Below are 26,155 nucleotides of genomic sequence, written 5' to 3' on the forward strand. Positions count from 1 at the left end.
GGGGTTTCACCATGTTGGCCAGGCTGGTATTGAACTCCTGACCTCAAGTGATCCGCCTGCCTTGGCCTCCCAAGGTGCTGGAATTAACAGACGTGAGCCACCCTGCCTGGCCTAATGTAGCTTTTTCTAATTAACTCATATGGGTTTGATTGTAAAGTACAGACCAAAAAGGAAGAAAGCAAAATTACTTTTGAAATACTTTTTCTGTATACTTAAATAGTGTGTAATCTCCTTTTTCACATAATATAAACCTATTTTCATGTCACAACACACTGTACACTGTACTGTAATTTATTTCACCATCCTTGCATTATTAAACCATACTGTAGTAAACATCTGTCTTTGTACATATCTCCTTAAGAAAAAAAAATTTGTAAGTGGAATTGTGGGTTCAAAGATTCTGTATATTTTAAAGACTTCTGACTTTATAGAAAGATTCTACCAGTTTACGTTTTCATTGAAGTATTGAGAATGCCTCATTCCTCATCTCTAATATTTATTGTAAAGTTTTCCTTCCTCCTTTTCATATGTAGAGATTTTGAGTAACATGATAAATAACTTATTTTGTTTTCCAGGAGATGATTTTTCTTTGATTCAACAAGAAATATTTATGGTTAAAGAATGTAAACATTGTAACATCGTCGCCTACTTTGGGAGTTATCTTAGGTAAGAGGAAAAAAAAGCATCATCTCTCTCTCTGTATTTTATATATTCTTTGCTACTACACTCTCTTCCTTCTATGTAAGTGCTACTATATATGTATGTTTTTAAACACTGCAAAGTTCTAAATTTTTTAGGGTCTTCCTATTTCTACGATTTCCCCCTATTATATATTAATAATGGTACTCCCATTTTTATAGTTATACCTCATCTGGCAATTTTAGTGAAACATTATAAGTGATTACAAATAAGTGTTTTAACTTAGAAAACTGATCATATTCTAAACCACTGAAGATGGGAACAAAGCTGAAATTAATGTGCTTTTCTGTGTTTTGTAGTAAGATTGCATAGCAGTTTCCTGTTGCACTTCACAGTCCATTCTGAACCTTGGTGTGCTAAAGAGTGAGAGCCTTAGAGTATTTCAGTGATTGAAAATTACTAACTAATATAATTTTCTTTCTTTTTCGTATTAGTCGGGAAAAACTATGGATTTGTATGGAATACTGTGGTGGCGGATCACTTCAAGATATTTACCATGGTACTGTTAATTTAACTTTACATTTTAAACAGACTTTAGTTTTAATGATTGTTGTTTGATATTTCCAGTTAACCACGGAAATTAACAGGTAGACTTACTATTTTGCATTCTTCTGTTCCCGGAGCACTGCATAACAGAAATCTATATTTATTTTTTATTGGTTAGTCAATTAAACTTGCCTGAGCCCGAACTGACAAATGCAAAAGTATTTATATAATCCAAATTTTACTCTTTAGATATCTCTAGGAAAGTGTTTTATCTACAAATGAAACTTCCTAAATTTCCTTGTAAAAAAATATTGAAACGCAAGGGGTAACTCACAGAAGGGAAGTTACATGTCTGTCTTAGTAACTTAACCTGCTAACCAGAAAAGCAATTTACTTGTTACTGTAATATTTTTGTATTAATATGTATGTTTTAAAGTTTTGAGTATTTTATTTAGTATTCTATTAATTTAGGCAGTTTTCTGAGTTGAATTTGACATATTCTAATACTGTTTAGAAAGTTTTGTTTTGGCTCTACTGTTTAGCTTTTAATTTGTTTTGTTGCTGCTGGCAATTTCTTGAATTTCTAGAATTTATGAGACTAAACATAGATCCTTATAATTTTTCTTCTCGTTTAACATGGATATGGGATAGTAAAACTCCCATTGCAGCTACTCATTTTATAATTTGTTTTGAAGAATTACGTGAAATATTTTTAAATGTTTCTATGCTGAAATCTTTATATTGGAAACCTTATCAAATTTCAGTCATGCAGTTTACAAATGCAGCCACAGTAGATATAAAAACAGAAGTGCTATTTCACTTCAAGTAATAGGTTGTAACTACAGAACTCAGTTTTAAAATGTCAGTCAATAGAGCAGTGGTTAAATAAAGTACTCTTCAACCTGTAAAATGGAATACTGTGTGGCACTTAAAAAGATGAAGTTAATTCATAATTATTGACCTAGGTATATATCCCTAAGGCTTGTTTTTAAATGGAAAAATGAATTGTGAAAGAATATGTATAACATACTTGGTCATACTTAGGCTTTTAAAAATTATATTTTTATAAGTATAAATATAGAATGTAAATGTATAGCAGAATGAAAGAATACCTACCAGTTGACTAAGTCATTAGTCAAGCAATGAGGAGAGGGAAAGCAAAGCTCAGAAGTAAACTTTTAAATTACAATAAAAACTTATCAATATAGTACTTAATTATCAATTTTAAAATGTCATAATTATCTAATTTTGTCACAACAAATCATAACAACAAAAATTCTGACCGATGTCTAAACACTGATCACTACCTCTTTATTAACAAAAATGTTTTAACATCACATAAATGTTACAAATACACAAATTACTATGATTTAGGCTATCTCTTAGGCATATGGATTTAAAATTCTCTGTGCCACTGGATTTAATTTTTTTCTATGATTTTATAAAGAATTGCTATCTTCTCATGCCTGTAATTCCAGTACTTTGGGAGGCCAAGGTCAGGAGTTTGAGACCAGCCTTGCCAACATGGTAAAACCCCATCTCTACTAAAAATACAAAAATTAGCCAAGCATGGTGGCAGGCACCTGTAATCCCAGCTACTTGGGAGACTGAGGCAAGAGAATCACTTGCACCCAGGAGGTGGTGGTTGCAGTGAACCAAGATCACGCCACTGCACTCTAGCCTGGGTGAGAGAGCAAGACTGTCTCAATAAATACATACATACATACATACATACATACATACATACATACATACATACATGGAATTGCTGTCTTTTCTATGAAAAGTTTTTATTCCGTAATTGTAATTTTTATCCATTCACATTTTTATAAAATGAGAGCACTCTTAAGATAGCTGGCTTTTTTTTTTTTTGCAACTTTTAAGTTTAAAGAATAGCTTTGAAACATTAATTTTATTTTTTCATGAAATTCTGACTTTCTCTTATTAAACCTGATATTTGTTGAATTAAATTGAACCTAAGTAGTACCCATCCCGGTAGTTAGTATACTAGATAGCATAATAATCAATAAAATCTACACTTATAATTAGATGTTGTTAATAAAGTGACTTTTTTTCTTTTACTACTATTTGTCATGTTACTAAGAATCAAAAATTTATGTTCCTGAATGGGTAGAGAGAGCCAGTGATTAAAATACGCAGTAGAAATTTCTCTAGATGAAGAATACACATGACTACGTGATTTGGTTTCACTGTCAGCAGATACTACCCCAGAGTTACTCTCATGGTATTGAAAGACATAGTCCCAAAGCCTCTGGTTGAGTTCTTGAAATAAGAAGAATTTTATATTTCATATTAGGGAGAGATCTGGTTGCCAAAAGTGACACGGTTATTTTTTAAATTCTTAGATAAGGTACTGGATCAAGCCTCTCTTTTGATAGGTGTGGTAAAGAATTATACTAAAGAAATAGCATCTTGATCTTTAAAAAAGTATATGATGCCTTTTAATATATTGGACAGTCAATCTCTATGATTCTCTATTTCTCTGTATAACTAGTTACATGTATTTCTTTATTTTTGAAAAATTGTTAAGGATTGCATTCTATAGACCTACCACTATGCTTTGCACATGAGTGCTTAATATTTTCAAGGACCACAGTTGTTATGGAGTTAAATCTTTTGAAGTACATTTGAAAAAATTCTCAGTGTTACCTTTTGTTTTTGTTTCTTGATGACAGAAATAATATATGCCCACAATCAGAAGAGAAGTCACTCAATTGTATAAATAGAAGTTGTTTTATAATAGTTCGTCTGTTTTTTGGTTTTTTGTTTGTTTGTTTTTTTCCGAAACCGAGTCTCGTTCTGCCACCAGGCTGGAGTGCAGTGGTGTGATCTCAGCTCACTGCAACCCCCGCCTCCCGGGTTCAAGCAATTCTCCTGCCTCAGCCTTCTGAGTAGCTGGGACTACAGGTGCGCACCACCACGCCCAGCCAATTTTGGTATTTTTAGTAGAGGCGGGGTTTCACCATGTTGGCCAGGATGGTCTCGAGCTCTTGACCTTGTGATCCGCCTGCCTTGGCCTCCCAAAGTGCTGGGATTACAGGCGTGAGCCACTGCACTTGGCCTAGTTTGTCATTTTTTTAAGTAGACTATTTCTAATCTGTTAGGTTTAAATGTATAACAATGTGGTCTCTTTTTCTTTCTAGTTACTGGACCATTATCAGAATTGCAAATAGCCTATGTATGCAGAGAAACCTTACAGGTACTATATTTTCTTAATGTAGTTAGGCAATTGTAGGCAATATTTTCTTAATGTAGTTAGAAAGGCAATTGCCTGACAATTGATAACTATAAAATGATAGTCTACCTTAAAGAGAAAGGGTAAAACAAAATGATTTTTCTGTTAATCTCTTATAATTCTGTAAAACTAGTTATTTTTCTTTGATGAATGAATCACATGAATTCATTTAAGCTGATGCCGGCATATACAGTGATCATATGTGGAATTCCACTTTGATGCTGATGCACACCATGGTCATGTGAGGTATTCTACTTTGTAGCACTTGGCCCTCAGTTGTGTAAATTGGTTTTCAAGAATGAATCACCAAACCTCTCAATTGTAACATGTTGTCTAAGCGTTCCCTTCAAGTTTATGGCAGTAAAAGGAATCTCTTCCATGAGACATGGGGGCTTTTACTATTTCTCTTGAAATAAAATAAATTAGCACAGCATTAACTCAAGGCGTTATCTGAAAACCCTAGTTCTATGTGATATTAAGTGTTATTGATAGCAGAATCTCTTTTTGTAAGTTTGGTTAACATTGCATTAAACAGGTTTCTTTACTTCAGGGCCTGTGAGAACTTTTAGTATGCTAAAATGGGTTATGAATATTCAATAAAGATACAGAGTATGTGGTATTTCTCCCAATTTATTAATTTTTTTCAGTGCGCTGAAAGATACTCACTGAGAAAATTAGGAATTAACAATTTTGTTCATATACTTTAAGGCATTTAAATTTGGAGGAGGGAATAAGTAGTAGTGATTGTGGTTTGTATTTTTGTAATTTACAACTGATAATTGTTAATTAATGCTTCTATCCCTAAATATCCTAGATTGTGTAGTTTCAATTTAGAAAGAAATTGATACTCTATGTGTTGTTCTCTAATATTTTTGAAAATGGGAGATTTGGCTGATCTAGGAAAAAGTTCTAGTCAGTTTTGAAGAGTTGGTTCCCACATGCTTTAAAAGACATAACCACTGCCAAATCTTACTGAGAGATAAATCAGATTAATTTATCTAACATATATATATTTTTATATATATAGAGAGAGAGATGTGTAGTATATATGTATGTATGTATGTGTGTGTATATTCCTGTAACATTTACATAACATAGAAACCTACTTTATTGTATCTACATAAAATACAAACTTAATCATACACTCACAGCAGAGAATTATTGACAAATTCATTTTCTTTGTATTTTAATATCCAAAGTTCATTATTTCCCTAAGTATTAAAGTACTGAGTAGAGGTGAAAAAAAAAACAAAGTTGGATTTGCACTCTGGCACTGGTATATGACCGTAACCTTTTATATAGTTCTAGTTCCCAAAATACAATCCTGTACTGCATAACATTTCAGTCAAAAAATGGGCTACATATACAACAGTGGTCCCATAAGGTTATAATACTGTATTTTTACTGTACCTTTTCTATGCTTAGATATGTTTAGATACACAGTAATTGCCATTGTGTTACAGTTCCTACAATATCAGTACAGTAATGTGCTGTGTAGGTTTGTAGCTTAGGAGCAATAGGGCTATACATATACCCTAGGTGTTTAGTAGGCTATATGTATATACCATCCATGTTTATGCAAGTACCCTCTATGATACTTGCACAACAAAATTGCCTAACAATGCATTTCTCAGAATGTATGCATCCCTATTGTTTTGTGATGCATGAGTATATAAAATGAGGCTTATTTGCAGGAACAAGGATGGAGCTGGAGATCCTTATGTTAAGTGAAATAAGCCAGAGATAGAAAGACAAACATCACATGTTCTTACTTATTTGTGGGATCTAAAAATCAAAACAGTTAACTCACAGACATAGAAAGTAGAAGGATGGTTACCAGAGGCTGAGAAGGGATTTGATATGGTCGGTGGGGAGTGGGGATGGTTAATGGGTACCAAAAAAAAAAAAAAAAGAAAAGAAAGAATTAGTTCTAGTATTTGATAACACAACAGGGTGACTATAGTCAGTAATAACTGAATTTTATATTTTCATATAACAGAGTGTCATTGAATTGCTTGTAACTCAAAGGATAAATGCTTGAGGGGATGGATACCACTTTGTCCATGATGTGCTTGTTTCACATTGCCGCCTGTACCAAATAAATTCTCCATAAATATATACCTACTATGTACCCACAAAAATTAAAATTAAAAAAAAAACAACAATATGAAGCTTAGGAAGGGAATACCTCCAATATTATTTCCAATTTTAAAATTCTATTATGCAGATAAACTTCCACATCTGGTCAAAATCAAGTAACAAGAAGTAGATTTACCATGCTACCCAAAACAATCAAATAAAGTAGGCAAAATATATGAAACAGTGATTTTCAAGAAACTGAACATCAGGTAATGAAGGACAATGAGGCCTGAAAAATAGGAAACAAACCAAGGAAGCCATATAATTGCCCCAGCTTATGGCCTTGGGAAAGTTTTCAGGCCACAGTATAGGGAGAAGGAACCCAGGTGGGGTCCCAAGCCAGTTAAGAGTATTTAAGGTAGAGTATTGGAGAGTACTTCAGAGTATTGGAGTATTTTTGAAAATTCAAAAATATACAGCACCCAACAAAGTAAAATTCACAATGTTGGGCATCTACTCAGATTACCAGACAAGCAAAGAAGCATAATAAGATGAAAATGAGTAAAGGCAACCCACACTGACAGAGATGCTAGAATTAGCAGACAAAAACGTTAAAGCAGTTATAATAACTGTTTAAGATGCTTAAGAAGTTGAGATATGGAAGATATAAAAAAGGCCCACGTCAAACTTCTAGAGATGAAAACCACAGTGTCTGATGGAATTAACAAAGGATGAAATTAACAGATGATTAAATATTGCAAAAAATGTATATTTGAATTTGAGGGCATAGAGATGGAAAATATTCACAATGAAACATGGAAAGAAAAAATAGTTTTTTATAAATGAAGAGTATCATTAAGCTGTAGGACAATTTCAAGTGGCCTAATATGGATTGGTGTCCTTGAAGGGACAACAGAAGAAAAAGGGACACAAATGAGAAAAAAAAAAAAAAGAACGAAGAGACAAAGAGAAAAAAAGGAAACGAAAGAGAAAAGGGAGACAAACTGAGAAGGGGAGATGGCTGAAAATTGTCCATATTTGATGATAACTATTAATATGAACCCACAGATCCAAAGTGCTCAACAAATCCTGAGCACAAAAAAAAAACATGAAAAAAAAACTACACTAAGACACATGAATCAAATTGCTTATTTGATTAGAACATCTTAGAAGCATTCAAAACAGGACTCATGATATACAAAAGAACAGAGACAAGGAAGATTTATTGTTAGAATAAGTGAGAAGACAGTGGAAAATCTTTAAAGTACTGAAAAGAAATTGTCAACCTAAAATTCTATTCCTAGAGAAAATCTCTTTCAAAAACAAAGGCAAAATAGAGTTTTTCAGACTTATAAACACTGAAAGAACAAGTCACCAGCAGACCTATCCTACAAGAAATGTTTAAGAAAGTCCAACATTATGCTCAAAGAAAATGCTTATTGGAGCATTTTGCATTTTCTATTTTCTGATTAGGGATGTTTAATCAGTATATATTCTGCAAGTACTAAAAAATCTGAAATCTGAAATAGTTCTGGTCCCAAGCATTTTAGATAGGGATATTCAGCCTGTACTTATAGGGAAATTTATAGCACTAAACAGAAGCTCTCAAATCAGTATCCTCAGCTTCCACCTAAGAAGCTAGAAAAAGATGAGCAAATATAATACAAAGTAAGCAGAGAAAGGAAATAAAGATCAGAACAGAAATAAATGAAATGGAATGGAGAAAAACAGTAATAGAGAATGTCAGTGAAATAAAAATCTGATTCTTTGAGATGAGCAATAAAAATGATAAACATCTAGACAGATTGATCAGGAAAAAAAGTAAAAAGAGAAGAAACAAGTGATAAGCATCAGAAATGAATGATGGGATATCAAGACAGAATTTACAAATATTAGATAACAAGACAGTATTATGAACAGTATTATGCCAATAAAATGAGCAGTTTCAACAAGAGATACAAACTACCAAAGCTCACTCAATTATAAATAACCTGAATAATCCTATATGTATTCTCACAAAGAAAACTCCAGGCCAGATGATGCCATACAGTAAATTCTACCAAACATATAAGAAAGAAATAATGCCAATCCTATATATACCTATCTAGAAAATTGAAGAACGAGGAATAACTGCCGAATCATTTTGAGTCAGCATTTTTCTGACACCAAAATTAGACAACAATCTTACAAGAGAACAAAACTACAGACTAATGTTCTTCATAAACCTAGGTGCAAACATTAAAAATAAAAGGTTTAGCAAAGGTAATCCAGTAATATATTTTAAAAGTTAATACATCATAAACAAGTGGAGTTTATTCTAGAATGCAGTGTTGGTTTAATATCCAAAAATCATTTCATCTTAACAACTAAAAAAGAAAAACCACATTATCATCTAAATACACACAGAAAGGGCATTTAGCAAAATCCAACATTCATTCCTGATAAAAAATTCTGAACATGCTAGGAATAGAAAGGAACTTGGTCAGCCTGATAAAGGGTACCTGTGAAAAACCTATGACTAAATCATACTTAATGGTAAAAGACGGGATGTTTTTTCCTCCAAGCTCACCCAAACAGGGTGATGAAGTCTGCCTTTACTACTACTTTTCAACATTGTCCTAGAGGTTTCAGCCAGTGCAAAAAGAGAAAATAATGAATAAAAAGCATCTGGATTAGAAAGTAGGAAGTACAACTCTCTTTATTCACAGACCACATCATCATCTATATCGAAAATGGAATAAAATGCTTTAACGTTTTTGTCTGCTAATTCTAGCATCTCTGTCAGTGTGGGTTGCCTTTACTCATTTTCATCTTATTATGTTTCTTTGCTTGTCTGGTAATCTGAGTAGATGCCCAACATTGTGAATTTTACTTTGTTGGGTGCTGTATATTTTTGAATTTTCAAAAATTACTCCAATACTCTGAAGTACTCTCCAATACTCTACCTTAAATACTCTTAAAAACAAAGTAGTTACTAGAACTAATAAATTAGGCTAGAATGATTGTAATATTCACTATCAATATACAAAAATCAATCAGATTTATATATACTAGCAACAGACAATCAGAAGTTAAAATAATACAACATATAATAACATAAAGAATATGACATTCTTAGGGATAAATATGACAAAAGATGCATAAACACCTGCATACAGAAAACTACAAAACTACTGAGAGAAACTAAAAACCCAAATAAATGGAGAACTATACCATGTTCACAAACCAGAAGACTCAATACTGTTGAGATGATAATTCTTCAAAAATTGATCTATAGATTCAGTGCAACGCTAATCACAATTTGAGGAGGCTTTTTATTAAAGAAGTTGACATGCTGATTCTAAAATTGCTGTGGAAATGTAAAACACCTAGAATAGTCAGACAACTTTGAAAACCTGATCTATATTGCCAGAAAGCACATCAGTGTTTGTGAGGGTTGTGGGGAAGAATGGGAAAATTATAAAGGAGCACCACATAAGGAAACTTTTAGGTGTAATGAATGTGTTCGATATCTTGATTGTGTTTAGTGAAATATTTCTGATTTTTATCAGAAAATAAATTAGAAATCTTCAGGCCAGGTGTGGTGGCTCACGCCTGTAATCCCAGCACTTTGGGAGGCCGAGGCAGGTGGATCACTTGAGGTCAGGAGTTCAAGACCAGTCTGGCCAACATGGTGAAACCCCGTCTCTACTAAAAAATACAAAAATTAGCTGGGCATAGTGGTGCATGCCTGTAATCCCAGCTACTTGGGAGGCTGAGGCAAGTGAATCACTTGAACCCAGGAGATGGAGGCTGCAGTGAGCCAAAATCACTGCCACTGCACTCCAGCCTGGGCAGTGAGACTCTATCTCAAAAACAAAAACAAATCTTTAAAATATAGTGAACATTGATTTACTTATCTAGGTTTTTTTCTCCCCAAAAAAGACATTCTAGTTTTTCTTATTCAATAAGAATTTAAGTAGAAAATTTAGGAGTCACATTTACAGTTTTGCTGATACATTCTTTTTTTTTTTTTTTTAACTTTTAGGGTCTTGCCTATTTGCATACTAAAGGCAAAATGCATAGAGATATCAAAGTAAGTTCATTTAATACATTTAAATTGCCAATTCTATTGGAAGAAATTTTATGATGCTAATTTAATTGTATTTGTATTTTTGTTCTAGGGTGCTAATATTTTATTGACAGACCATGGCGATGTAAAATTAGGTATGTTATTTCAAATTCCTAAAATTTTTTCTAAAAATTTAATGACATTTTAATAAAATTTTTATAAAATTTTAAATGAGAATTAACATTATACAGATTTCATTTTCATATCAAGAGTCACAGTAATGTTTAACTTTTGATCCAGTAATTTTACTCCCAAAACTCATTTTAAGGAAATTAAACCTAAAGATGGAAAATCCATATTCACTGACGCATTAGCCATAATATTACTTGTGGTAGAAAAAATGCAAACGTAAGTCTAGCAATAGAAAAACTGTTAAACTGTGATAAATCTATTCAATCATTGATATCTATAAATGTGTAAGAGTAACATCTGGTGTGTTATATGACAAAAATGGACTGTGTATTTATTTAGTGTTTTACAACCACATGTTTCTGTGTGTTATTTTGTTTGTTTTGAAGTAGATGGTCTCACTCTGTCATCCAGGCTGGAGTGCAGTGATTCAGTCATAGCTCACTGTGTACTTGAACTCCTGGCCTCAGGCGATCCTCTCACCTAATCCTCCCAAGTAGCAGGGATTACAATACAATCATGTTTAACTACAACACTTAAAAAGTTTATACATAGAAAAAAATGACTGTAAACAAAAATAGTACCAGAATGCTATCCTTGTTATATTAGGATAAAAGGAATACAGGTGTGTGTTTTTCCCATGTGTTTTATTTTTTGTGCTTTTTTTTCTCTTTTTCCCAAATTAACTTCATTGTGTATATAATAAAAATATTTGTTAACTTTGTTCTTAATAAAGTACATTTTCATTCTAGTAAAGTGCCAATAAATTTTTTTAATAAGTATGTTGTGAACTAAGCAAGAAGAGACTTAGGTATTCAATTTATGCACATTTTTCTAATGTTAATATTTGAATTATTAATACTGCCATGCCTAAGCGTGAAAGTAAAAATGTTGTTTGGTGTATTGTAAAGAACTGAAATTTTCTATTTTTTTCCTCATTAGCTGACTTTGGTGTGGCTGCAAAAATAACAGCTACCATTGCAAAACGAAAATCTTTCATTGGCACCCCTTACTGGTAAGACATTACTGTGATTGAATTTGATCCATTTTCATTTCTTCATGGTTTTGTGATCAACCTCGATACTTGGTAATAGAAGTGATAATTAAAAGTAGGGAGATTTGCGTGCTCCTTGATACTATCATAAGTTCTGGTTGGGTTAGGGAACTTTGATGCTAATATTCATGGTTCAGCCTTCCCTCTGTTGAAGTGCTAATAATTTTTACTATCCCTGTGATATTTTATATTGAGAGGACTCTTAGGTGTGAAATTTTCAAAAGATTTGCCTCCTGTAATTTTCTTACCCTTTCTTCTGGCATTCTATTTTAATCTAGGACTTTTCCACTTTAAGTTCCGGGGTACATGTGCAGGATGTCCAGGTTTGTTACATAGGTGAACATGTGCCATGGTGGGTTTGCTGCACCTATTGACCCATCACCTAAGTTTAATCTAGGATTCTTCTTCCTGGTTGTTAAAACTCCTACATCCTACCTACCATTAGTCTCACCAGCCACCTCACTCTTAGTGCATTCCACTGATTAGTGACAAAATAATCTTTCTAAAACACTGCTTTCATTATTGACAGATGATAGAAATAAAAAGCCTCATAACAAAACGTTATGTTTAAAATAGTGAATGTTATAAAAGGTGACATTTGCAGTTTGTGTGAAAGGTTGGATTCTTTTTTTTTTTTTTTTTTCTGAGACAGAGTTTCATTCTGTCACCCTGGCTGGAGTGCCGTGGCACAATCACAGCTCACTGCATCATTGACCTCGCGGAGCCAGATGATCTTCCCGTTTCAGCCCCCGAAATAGCTGAGACTACAGGCATGCAACATCATAGCCAGCTAATTTTTTGTAATTTTTTTTTGTAGAGACAGGGTTTCATCTAAAACTCCTGGGCTGGTCTAAAACTCAAGTGATCTACCTCCCAAAGTGCTGAGATTACAGACTTGAGCCACCGTGCTTAGCCAATTTGGATTCTTTAATGTGCAGTGTTTGGATAATTTATTATTTGAAAAGAAATTTAAGTAGCTCCGTACCTCATACCTGATGTCAAAAAATCGTATGTGGAAATAGTCAAGTTCACACCTGTAATCCCAGCACTTTGAGAGGCTGAGGCGGGCGGATCAAGAGATCAGGAGATCGAGACCATCCTGGCTAACATGGTGAAACCTCGTCTCTAATAAAAATACAAAAAAATTAGCCGGGCGTCGTGGCAGGCACCTGTAGTCCCAGCTCCTCGGGAGGCTGAGGCAGGAGAAGGGCATGAACCCAGGAGTCGGAGCTTACTCCAGCCTGGGCCACAGAGCAAGACTCCATCTCAAAAAAAAAAAAAAAAAAAAAAGTGAAACCAAAAGAGCCATCAGTAACTATCTGCTTTAAGAGCTGAGGAAGGCTTTCTGAACATCAAGAATAAAACCTTAAAAGGAAATGTTGATAGATTTAACTGCATGAAAATTTAAAACTTATGTATGTCCACCAGCTTAAACAAAATTAAAAGGCAAGTAAAAAAAACAGGAAATATTGTCTAAAATATGCCAAACTAGGTTTAATATTTTTCATATGTAAGTTTTTATAAGTCGATAAAAAGAATGTCTCATTAGAAGCAGTTAGTAAAATAGTACATATTAGGTATCATAAAGTATGATAATGGATCACAAGAAGTTACAGATTTCTTTTTTTTCTAATACCAACTCTATTAGCAAAAAAAATGACATAGACTTACTTGTGCCAAAGAGAATACTTTTTCCATAAAAAAGAAAAGTAGAATATATCTAATAGGTGAGGGGTAACCAAAACTTTTTACATGAGACCAATAAGAAAACTCCCAAAATTAACAAAGACTCAGTTTTCAATGACACATTAATCACAGACCAATTAAAAAACTACATAAAAATCTTACCTACATATTAGAAATACATTTTTAATTCATCCATAGATCCAACAACCTTTTAGACATATAAAGAAAAATTATTAACTGACAAACACTACGTATTGAATTCATTTACTATCACTTAAAGGGTGTCTGCAGAATTTTCACCTCAATATTTTCATGGAAAATAAGTGGAAATAATAGTCCAGAGATCCTCATTAAGAATGAGCCACTGATAAACACAATATATTTATAATTTGTATAGTATTTCATTCATGTGCATGTTTTGAGCATTAATCAATGTTTAATTTGCATCAGGCTTTTCAAATTAAATTTATAAGATTTCTTTTCAATAGGCATTCTCAGATGACTTTTGAAATAATTATTAAAATGGAAACTTACCTGTTTTGCCAAGTACTAGGATTTAGATACAGAATACATTCTTATAAAATTCATCTCCAATGTGCACATGTCGTGTGTCTTTGAATGTACCTGAGAGAAACAAAGGCATCCCCACATTCCGTATGTTTGCAGGGATTTTCAGAAATGACTTCTTTGATGTCTTCAACTAGAACTGGAAACACTGAGGACATTACCACATTGTTTACATGCATTATTTTCCCCCCAGTATGAGTTTTATATTTTCAAAGGGAAGTGGCAAAATTACATGCCTTCCCATATTCCTTACATTCATAAGTTTTTCTTCAGTATGAGTTTTTTTTATGTGTTCAAAGGGAACTGGAACATACAAAGGCTTTACAACGTTTCTCATATACATATGGTTATTCTCCAGTATAATTTTTTTCATGTTTTCAAAGATAACTCAGATAATTGAATGTTTTCCCACATTCCTTACATTCCTAGGATTTCTATGAAGTATAAGTTATTTCATGTTTACGTACAGAACTGGAATATCTGAAGGCGTTGTCCCATGTCTTACAATCACAAGGTTTCTCTCCAGTATGAATTCTGTCATGTGTTTCAAGGTAATTGAAACGACTAAAGGCTTTACCACATTTTTGTTTTTACCTTCATAGAGTTTGCCTCCAGTATGAGTTTTTTCATGTGTTCGAAGGGAACTGAAATGTCTGAAGATTTTACCACATTTTTCACATTCATAGTTTATCACCAGTATGAGTTCTCTCATGTGTTTGAAGGTAACTGAAACAACTGGAGGATTTACCACATCTTTGACATTCATAGGGTTTCTCTCCAGTATGAGCTTTCATGTCTTCTAAGGGAACTGTATTGATTGAAGGCTTTACCACATTTTTTATAGTCACAGGATTTTTCTCTCTGTGTTCTTTCATGTCTTCACATGGGGCAGAAATGACGGAAGACATTACCACATTTCTTACATTTGTAGGGTTTCTGTCTAGTATTATTTCTTTCATGTTTCTGAAGGGAACTAGAAAGAATAACTCCCTTACCGTATTTCTTACATGTAAAAGATTTTTCACTAGTATGAGCCCTTTGAAAGTAACTAAGACAACTTAATTCTTTCGCATATTCCCTACATTCATAGCGTTTCTCTCCAGTGTGAGCACTTTTGTGGTTACGAAGGTAACTGGAATATCCAAGGGCTTTATCACATTTCTTACGTTTATGAGGTTTTTCTCCACTGTTAGTTATGTTTTTGAAAAGAACTACAGAATCTCAAGGATTTACCAGATTTCTTCTGTTCATGGAGTTTTTCTCCAGTGTGAATTACTTTATGTCTTTGAAGTAAATAGGGAAATTTAAATGTTTTCTCATGTTTCTTACATTATGTAGTGGCCTGCAGGTCATGGCTAGGGGCATGCAACCCCTACAGACTTCTTTGTTCCTTCTTTACTCTCACTGCTTCACTTGACTAACCTAAAAAAATATGTATTCTGAATAATGTTTCCCTTGATGAACAAATTAAATGACTTTTTTCTATCAAATTGGAAATATTTGAAATTATGGGCATACTTCCTATCACTAAATATTTGGCAGTGAGAGTAGAAATTGGTAGAACGGGGGTTAGGGAGGGAGAGCATCAGGGAGAATAGCTAATGGATTCTGGGCTTAATATTAATACCAAGGTGATGGGTTGATCTGTGCAGCAAACCACCATGGCACACATTTACCTGTGTGAAAAACCTGTACATCCTGCACGTATACCCTGGAACTTAAAATAAAATTTGAAGGAAAAAAAAAAGAAATTGGTAGAACAATTTTGAAGCATAATTTGATGGTAATGTTTATCAAAAACTTTAAGCAATATTTATCTTCTTTATTCTCAGTAATTCCACATCTAGTAATTTATTAGAGAGGCATACAGATTTATATATGATAAGCTTTATCACACTATTTTAATGATAAAAATTGAGGGAAAATAATACACAACAGGAAGGGAATTACATTTATTCAATTCAGTGGAATAATATGCTACTGTTCATGATATGTTGGTAATTTTAAAAAGCAAGATTCCAAGTAGTATATGCAGTATGATACCATTTTATAAAAGGTGTGTGTGTGTGTAAAAATGGATGAAAATATGTGAAACAGGAACTCTCTTTGAGTGGGATCATGCTTAACTGGTTTTCTTCCATATTTTTTCATATATTCCAAATTGTTTTCAGTCAACACATATCACTTTAACAGAAAAAAGCCTCAATAAGTATCAGTTAAATAAAAGTTAAATGAAGATATAGGTGAGTTAGATAACCTATAGGATTGCCTTCGTCACATCAGAGTCCCTCACTCTCTCTGACTGTCCTTTTTGTGAATACTCTTCTAGTCTAAATTGTCTATTTTTTGTATCCTGACTATATTAGGTGAAATACTACTACTTTAGCTTTGTTTACTACTTCCCTAAGATACCCTTTTTCTGTGTTTATCTCAAGCCCTCCCCATTCTTAAGAGGGCCACACTCTCTACCTTTCTATACCTATGGCCAACCGATTGAATACAGTTTCCCACTGAGCCAGGAAGTGCAACAGTCGTAGTCAACTTGACATTCCAGTTAGCCACCACTAACTGATTCCAGTGGGTAGAGGAGATGAATCCTATTTGCTTTCTCTGGGCTCCACCTCAGCCTCTTTCCTCTGTGAAACTTGCCTTCAATTATCTTGCTCCATGGTGATTGTTTACTTCTCCTTACTCCTATATCCATTGTTATGTGTGTAGCACTTGCATATAGTACACATCTACATGTTCACGTTTTTAGTATACATACTTTATATCCTAACCACACTTGAGAGACAGTGTGTTAATATAACTTCTTGTAGCCTAAGTACATATAAAAGCAACTTGTACCTTGTGGATATTCAATTCAAATTAATTGAAGTTAAGTTAGTAAACATTTGAAAAGATAAAAGAATATTGCCCCTGAACAGTATCATCTATACTTTATAACTTCAGAGGCCTTCTACAGTACTGATTCCCAAACATGTAACTCCAACTTCAGTCTTCTGTATATTCAACAGTTGTTCAATAATAGCTCTATTTCAGTATCCACAAGCATTTCCTCCTCAGATCTATATCTTAAGTTAACCCCTTTCATTCTGTTCCCTCTGCTACTGCCTTTGAAAAGTTCTCTAACATATCTGCCTGACTGATTTCACCTGATTTCACACTATCTTTCATCTTGCCATGCAGTTTTAGATTGTTTGCCCTCGTAATTAAATCTTTCGTTGAGTCCCCATCATTTTCATGATAAAGTCTAACCTTTTTTGTATAATCAGTAGATCATTTATAATCTAGCCTCTACTTCTGAGGTTGATTTCCCAAACGCTTTCTAGACTTTCTCAAACCATGTGTTATTTCCTGTCCATTACAGACTTACTTGTAAAATAAGATAAAAATGAATTTATGCATTTGGACAAGCATAAATGCTTACTCTCCATTTCTGTATTTATCACAGACTGGTAGCCAGCAATGTATGGCCCCTTACCAGTTTGCAGGTGATACATTGAGCACTGTCCTGTCAGCTTTCCTGGTCTCCCTGAATTTGTACTCCTTTCCTCTCACTGAAATGTCCAGGCTCCCCACCCTACTTAGAAGTCTTACCTCCTTTGGGAACTTTTCTTTGGCCTTCACAGGGATTTAGGTATTCTTTTTCTTTTTGCATATTATATAACAAGATTCACAAAAATAGAAACTAAACTAAAACAAGATTTTTCCTTAGAGCATAAACATTCAGAGGAGGGCATTCAAGATTCTTAATTAATTTTAAAAGTGTGTATGTGTGTGAAATAGAGATTTAAGCCTTTACTTAGTAATGTTTCTTCTTTCCTAGTAAACACCTCTCAGCTTCCTTCCCTCCAACAAGTGATTATAATAGGAAGTAACAGATTCAGATCAATATTTAACAACAAAAATGTTGTATTCATTGATTCCTTCTAGGATGGCCCCAGAAGTTGCAGCAGTAGAGAAGAATGGTGGCTACAACCAACTCTGTGATATCTGGGCAGTAGGAATAACAGCAATTGAACTTGGAGAGCTTCAACCACCTATGTTTGATCTCCACCCAATGAGGTGTTCTCATTATTTATAATTATCCAGTTATTGATCAAGTCTATGGGGAAAGTGAAATGCTGATAACTCAGCATCAAGCTCATTTTTTAAGAATGAAAAATAGTAAAGGTATTGTAAGGGATTTAGGGGTAATCTCATCCAAAACCTGTTGTGGGCTAGTCCGAAGGTAGTTACCTCAATTCATTTTTCACAATTACAGATCAAGCTCCTTGTTCTGCTCTTCTTCTCCTTCTCACTACTGTACTTGACTAGTCTTTAAAATAAATAAATAAAACCTGTCTTGTATTGCTGCTCCTAAAACAACATAAGAGTAAATTGTCTGTACTGTTTGAAGCTTTTCCATAAAACAAATTTCCCTTCATAATCACACTAAGATATGACAGTTAACATTATTTTAAGACTTTTTGAGTCTTCACGTTCATTCTTTTATCAATTGACCTTTTTTTTTTTTGTCCTATGTGGAATTATAAGTAAATGATAGAACACAGGTGAAACTTTTCTAGTTATATTTGATTTTGTTTCTTTTTATTTTGTCCAGGAATAATGAAGAGGTATCTATGCTGAATATAATTATCATTTACATTCTAGGATGTATTATCTCAGAAAAAAATATTTGAGGGCATCTGAAAAGGTTTTTGATACTTTGAAGGAAAAGATACATTAGGCTAAAACTGACACTTTAAATGGTATGAAGCTAAAAAGAAAACAGAATGGTGAAAGTGTTTTGCTAACATGATTGGCAACAGATTAATATATACTGAATAAGGAAATCATTCAAAGACTACAAGCAAAAGATAGATTAAGGTTTATGAGCAAGTACCAGCTATGGGAATCTATTTGACCTCATAAGCAGCTAAAGATAATATATATTAAAAGATACCTACTTTTAGCTAGAATGCTGATAAGTACAGACCTTTTGGAAAAATACTTTGATGTTATTTGTTAAAGGCAATACAAATGTTTCAGTGATTCCACCGTTTAGGGGATTATACTTCAGAAATAATCTAAGGATAGAAAGTGCTAAGAATTATGCATTTCAGGATAACAAGGGACAAAATCTAAATATGTAGTAGTTGGTGAATTGTTAAGCAAATTATTTAGCAGTTAAGGGCAGCCATTGCGTATCTATGAACCAAAGCAAAATGGAAAATTGATTATTAGTGAAAAAAATTATAAATACTGATGTAAATATAATGTAACTGGTAAGCATTTAGATAAAGACTAAAAAGATTAGAAAAATTTTTTAAAAAGATTAGAAAATTTTAAATAATAGAATGGTGGGAATATAGTTTTTTTTATTTTTCCTTTGAATCATTTAATTTTTAAAAAGGAAAAATGTATTTGTTATGCTAAAAAAGAATAAGGAATTTGCTTAGAAACCTGGGATTTTTGTAGGAAATGCTGAAATAGAGCATTTTAGAACTTCCTTCTGAAATCCTCTATCATACTACCCCCATAGCCCACAAGAAAATGGGTCACACGTGAGTTTATAGACAAAGTTCTCTTGTAGATTGGTTTATGTATTTAATACAACCAGAGAATATGGGAAATCATTGTCCAAAAAAGGAAAACAATCAGGAAATGGATGTAATTTGCCTATACACCCAAAATAAATATGGAAGCCAGTCTTTGGTTAAATATGCAACCTAATGTTAGAGTAACATGTCATCTCTATGTATTAGAGAATTATATACAATTATATAGACATGTGCTTACGATATAATACTAGTTACATATGTAATAGTGTAGTAAGAAAACTCTTCCAATATTTGGTAGATTTGCTTTATGAATAAGGGCTTGTTGGAAATTTAAAAATCTCTGTAGTCGAGAATTTTTTGTAGGCTATCTAAAATATTAAAAATTTAATTTCTATATCCCATAGTAGTTTTCATCATTGCCCACTTATGTGGTAGTCTTGTATAAATTCATTACAGAATATTCATTCTAATTGTTAGACATAGTAATTTTGATATTGTTCTTTAACTATAATTTTTATTTCAGGGCTCTCTTCTTAATGTCAAAAAGTAATTTTCAGCCTCCAAAACTAAAGGACAAAACAAAATGGTGAGTCAAAGAATATATAGTTTTATAGAATTTTACAATCGAAAGGGGTATAGATTCAGTTCCCATATTTTATAGATGATTAAACAGAAGTCCATAGACATTAAGCAGTTTTCTCAAAGTTACACAGCTGATTTGCATGCAGACCTATGATGAGGATCTAGATTTATTTTCTGGTATTTCTTTTTTTTTTTTTTTTTTTTTTTTTTGAGACAGGATTTTGCTGTGTTATCCAGGCTGGAGTGCAGTGTCATGATCATAGCTCACTGCAACCTCAAACGCCTGGGCTCAAGAGATCCTCCCTCCTCAGCCTCCTGAGTAGCTGGGGCTATTCAGGAGTAGTAGGTGGGATGTGCCACCACACCTGGCTAAGTTTTGTTTGTTTGTTTGTTGTAGAGACAGGGTCTCACTATGTTACCCAGGCTGGTCTCAAACTTCTGGCCTCAAGGGATCCTCCCACTTCAGCCTTCCAAAGTACTGGGATTACAGGTGTAAGCTACTGTGCCCAGCCCAGTGTTTCTTTCTTTTTTTTGGAGACAGAGTCTTGCTCTGTTGCCAGGCTGTAGTACAGTGGCACAATCTCGGCTCAGTGCATCCTCTGCCTCCCGGGTTCAAGTGATTCTCCTGTCTCGGCCTCCCGAGAAGCTGGGACTACAGGCACATGCCACCACACTCTGCTAATTTTTGTATTTTTAGTAGAGATGGGGTTTCACCATGTTGGCCAGGATGGTCTCAATCTCTTGACCCCGTAATCCACCCACTTCAGCCTCCCAAAGTGCTGGGATTACAGGCATGAGCCACCTCACCCAGCCCAGTGTTCTTTATAATCCAGTGTTCTCATAAAACTCAGTAATTTTCTTAGGTCTTTGGCAGATTGGGTAAGAAGTGTGGTGAGGGAAGAATTAGAAGTGAATACATGAAGATTTTGAAGAATCATCTATTTTTGCCCCGTATTCCTTTACATCCATTAATTACACATTGACTTTCATGGAAGGTGATATGAAAAGGGTTCCCAGATACCATGACACTTAAAATCATTCTCTGTTGATTTTTCCCTCTCTACCTTCTGTAATACTCAAAAAGATTATTACTTATTTTCATCTTGATCCCTTCTTTCTTTTACAAAGTAAAGCAGTTTACCTATCTTTATAGTCCAAAAAGATGCCATCAATTGGTTAATAAAAATTAAAGATTATTTTTCTGGTAATATCTTCCCCATACATTTAATAAAAGAAGCTGTGCAAATAAGTTTCTGAGTTCTTAAATTCTGGAATTCCTTATCTAGATTACATGGATCTTTGAGGATCTGTGAGCCCCCATTCTGTATGTATATCCATTTTTCTGAGAAGACAGTCCATTGCTTGTTTCAGATTCTAAGAGGCCCCTCCCCACAAACAGGTTCTCAACCACTGCTTTATGTTTCGTAGTCTGTCTTAGCATAGTTTTATTTAGGACTCAAGCCATTCTGGGGATGATGACAGGAAAGAACGGCAAATCACACTGTGGAAAGAAAGGAGTTTATATTCTGCTGCTAACTATATTCCTTTGTATTGACACTGGGTCCTTCCTATTCCCTGTTGCTCTAAGTTCCTAGACATCTGGAACTGAACGGTTTTACCGCAGGAATGACTGATATTCATTCAGGAATGAAAGACTGTTAGCTATGAATGCTAAATTCAGTCAGATTTCAGAGCAGTTATTACCATTGGAGAACCTTTGCCAGTCCCAATACTGTCTGACTCCATGTTATCTCTATCACAAGCCACCAAATGTGGTGCAGTGATTTGATTTCTCTGCAGAGAACTGCTGTCTGGTGGTTGTCATTGCTGATAAATACGGTTATTTCATCCCTTTAGTTCTTGTCCATTCTCTCCAGTGGAATACTGGCAATGGTAGAAATACCTTTTTGTGTCATTTATTAATAATCAAAATGTGATACCTTTAATTTATGTCTTCTGTCTTTCCCCACTTCATCAGTGAAGGTGGCATAAAACCCTTCTGGTTGCTAAAATTGCTCCCTCCTCTTTGCCTTTTTTTCTAATAAATTCATTAGCCTCTTTGGGATTTAAATAGTCTCTTATATTAACCCATGCTTACCTTTTGTGCCGTCCAACTCTTTTGGTATAGCACAACATTTACATACTAAGTAAATTATGCAATGAGAAAAGGACATTTTGACTCCTAAGTAGTATCTAGAAAAGAAGGTCATATATAAATGACGCAGCCTGTCTATTTCTGATTGTTAGTGTAATTTTTGTGGTTGTATATTACTGTTCTGTTACTTAATTGTATTTTATTTAAAAGACAAAACTGACACAGATGTTTCCAAGGAATATATTGTACTTTAAGTGGCCCAATAAAAAATCATGGTATTTTAGACTAACTGTTCTTAAGTTAATGTTATTTACTAACACCGAAACGTAATAATAGTTAAATATTTTTGTACGTCTCTTTTTATTTGAAGGTCATCAACATTCCATAATTTTGTCAAAATAGCACTAACCAAAAACCCAAAAAAAAGACCAACTGCTGAAAGACTTCTGATTGTAAGTCATTGAAATTACAAGGGGTTTTCCTATAGTCATAAATTAGACATATCAGTAGAACAAAAGTATATATGTTTTTAATATAAAAATGTTAGTGATCTCTTACAGCAGGGGTCAGCAAACTTTCTTTTTTTTTTTTTTTTTTTTTGAAACAGGGTCTCACTCTGTCGCCCAGACTGGAGTGCAGTGGTGTGATCTCAGCTCACTGCAACCTCCGCCCCCGCCCCCTGGGATCAAGCCATTCTCCTGCCTCAGCCTCCCGAGTAGCTGGGATTGCAGGCACGTGCCACTACCACCTGGCTAATTTTTGAATTTTTAGTAGAGACAGGGTTTCACCATGTTGGCCAAGCTGGTCTTGAACTCCTGACCTCAAATGATCCACCCGCCTCAGCCTCCCAAAGTGCTGTGATAACAGGCATAAGCCACCATGCCTGGCCAGCAAATTTTCTATAGGCCGGTCACATAGTAAATATTTTAAACTTTGTGGGCCATACATCATCTGCCACAACTACTGAGTTCTGCCATTATGGCCCAGAAGCAGCCATAAACAGTGTATACATGTGGGTATAGTTTTAATACTCAATAAAACTTTATTTACAAAAAGAGGCAGTCAGTGCACTAGATTTTCCCCATGGGCTGTAGTTTGCTGACCCCTGCCTTAGAGAAAACTTTAAAATGTTGCTGTCAGCTAAAACAAATTGCTTTTCTTGGCTTCTAATGTAAATTTATAGAATACTCTGTGTATGTGTGTGTATAAAACACTTTTATATTAGAAACCGTCAATGAGTACAACAACCTAAGAAGCTTTACTGACATGCCAATATTTAATTATATCTCTTTGTACATTAACATAATTTTACAGAATTAAATTTATGCAGATATAGGATATACATGCTTTTTTCTTATTGTGATTATGGACCATACCACAGTATTCATTTGCATCAGTATAGTGATATGAGTAATGAATGTCATTGGTATAGCCATATCTAATCTATATTAATTTTAGAACTTAATATAGATTAGATAACTTTACAAAAAGAAATTGCTTTCTAAATTTACCCTACAAAGGCTCTTCAGTTTTATATAATATGTAATTATGGATTCTCTGATTAATATTTTTACTAACAGTTTATTTGTATTAGTAGACTCCCATATGCTTGTCTCTGCTAGTTACTGAATGAAAAAATGAAGATACCATTTTCTTTAAGCCATAGATGTAAAGGCATTCTCATGAAATTTCATTTTGTTTTCTTTTAGCACACTTTTGTTGCGCAGCCAGGTCTCTCTAGAGCCCTAGCAGTTGAACTGTTAGACAAAGTGAACAATCCAGATAACCATGCACATTACACTGAAGCAGACGATGATGACTTTGAGGTAAGGAAGTGTTTGCAGTCTCAGAGTTGAAAATAAATGTTTTATAAGGCCTTAAAGTTTGCTTTTTTTTCTTTGTTTTCTGAGTCTATCTTTAACTTAGTTAAAACAGGTTTAGTTACAGAGATTAATAGTGTAAACTACACTTTTCCTGCACATAATTATCAGTTGATACTTTTTTATTGTGGTAAACCGGTTGATACTTAGTTCTTAACACTGTCTCTTTTTATGTTCTTAGTTTGGTTAGCCTAAAGTTTTCGTAACAGTGATTGCCCTTCTCTCTAGACCTCAGCTTCTGTAGTGGGTTTGATCATTCTGTGGGATATATATAAAGAACATCTGTTTCCAAGGAAATAAAGGTTTTAAGAGCCTTGCTTTCAACTATGTGTATGTAGCCACAACACATATGCATATTATTTTTCATGAAAAGGACTTCTTAGAAATCCAGCTGCTCATTTTTGTAGTTGAATCTGTATTAACAGAATACAAATAATTTTAAAGAATGAAGCGGAAGTTCCTGTTGGAAAATGTTATCCTTTTCAGTATTTCAAAACTATTATTTCTTTTATAATTAGTTGTAGGGCTATTCATAACTATGCTTGCCTTCTCTGAAAACATTATAGAATTATTTTTAATGTATTTTCCGGTTTTTTTTTTTTTTTTTTTTGATGGAGTCTCGCTGTCGCCAGGTTGGAGTGCAGTAGCGCAATCTCAGCTCACTGCAACCTCCGCTTCCTAGGTTCAAGTGATTCTCCTGCCTCAGCCTCCTAAGTAGCTGGGACTGCAGGCACCTGCCACCACGCTCGGCTAATTTTTGTATTTTTAGTAGAGACAGGGTTTTACCATGTTGGCCAAGGATGGTCTCGATCTCTTGACATCATGATCCACCCGCCTCAGCCTCCCAAAGTGTTGGGATTACAGGCGTGAGCCACCGTGCCTGGCCTGTAATGTATTTTCTATAACAACACAACATCAGGAATGAGAGACTTCCTCTTCATTGATAGGTATCTATTTATGACTATATATAGCACAGCTATATTTTTTCACCAGTCTCTTTCTCTCCTTATGTTCCTTCTTCTCCTTTTATGATTCCGTTTTATTTCTTAGTTTTTCTGAATCTGTCTCTTCATGTCGTTTTTAGCCTTTATTTCCCTTATATCTCTACCTTCACTAAAGGGAATTTTCTGTTTCCTGTTTTTCAGCTTTAAATTATTTCCTATAAATATTATACTATGGGCCAGACACGGTGGTTCACACCTGTAATCCCAGCACTTTGGGAGGCCAAGATGGGCAGGTCACTTGAGGTCAGGAGTTCAAGACCAGCTGGCCAACATGGTGAAACCCTTTCTCTACTTGAAAAAAATACAAAAATTAGCTGGGGGTGGTGGCAGGCGCCTGTAGTCCCAGCTACTTGGGAGGCTGAGGCAGGAGGATTTCTTGAACCCAGGAGGCAGAGGTTGCCATGAGCTGAGATTGTGCCACTGCACTCCAACGCAGGCAACAGAGTAAGACTTTGTCTTTAAATAAATAAATAAATATTATAGTTAACTACTAGCACTCATTGGGTACTCAGTATGTGCCAAGTATTAAGCCAAATAATTTCTATGTTAACTCATCTCATATCAAAACAGTCCTTTATACTGTTTTATAAATGAGGAAACGAGGGACAAAAAATGAAAGTAATTTGCCCAGCATCATATGGCCAATAGGAAATGGAACCAGGATTTAGATCCAGGCAAACTCCACAGCCTGCTCTGTTAGTTAATACACCATCATGTCTGTGTATGTATTTAATAGAAATAGTCATTAAACAAACTCTAAACTCCAGTCTTTATTTCCCCATTGCCTGGTATATAGCATAATCCTGTCATGTTGTGAGTACCCAGTGAATATTTAGTTGAACGTTAAATGAACTTGAAGTGGAAATATTAAATAAACCAGCCATACATAAAATTGTTTTCTACTCGAACCACTGTTTGCAACTTGGGATTAGTAAATATTTTAATTGTTTAAAGATCCAAAACTTAGTAAAGTTGTTCTTG

The 26,155-nt window shown here is 34.1% G+C and overlaps 1 protein-coding gene across 1 annotated transcript in view; it reads left to right on the top strand.

The window, feature by feature from the left end:
• Nucleotides 1-26,155, top strand: part of MAP4K5 (mitogen-activated protein kinase kinase kinase kinase 5) — a 117,750-nt gene that overhangs the window by 52,215 nt on the left and 39,380 nt on the right. Inside the window, exons 4-13 of the mRNA XM_032179205.2 lie at nt 576-666; nt 1,134-1,198; nt 4,350-4,405; nt 10,548-10,595; nt 10,684-10,726; nt 11,703-11,775; nt 18,004-18,135; nt 20,137-20,199; nt 22,661-22,742; nt 24,000-24,116. Coding sequence (XP_032035096.1) covers nt 576-666; nt 1,134-1,198; nt 4,350-4,405; nt 10,548-10,595; nt 10,684-10,726; nt 11,703-11,775; nt 18,004-18,135; nt 20,137-20,199; nt 22,661-22,742; nt 24,000-24,116 — 770 coding nt within the window. The remainder of the gene's footprint in view (nt 1-575; nt 667-1,133; nt 1,199-4,349; nt 4,406-10,547; nt 10,596-10,683; nt 10,727-11,702; nt 11,776-18,003; nt 18,136-20,136; nt 20,200-22,660; nt 22,743-23,999; nt 24,117-26,155) is intronic.

The sequence above is a fragment of the Hylobates moloch genome, unplaced genomic scaffold (genome assembly GCF_009828535.3).
Source record: "Hylobates moloch isolate HMO894 unplaced genomic scaffold, HMol_V3 SCAFFOLD_16, whole genome shotgun sequence".
Taxonomy (NCBI): Eukaryota; Metazoa; Chordata; class Mammalia; order Primates; family Hylobatidae; genus Hylobates; species Hylobates moloch.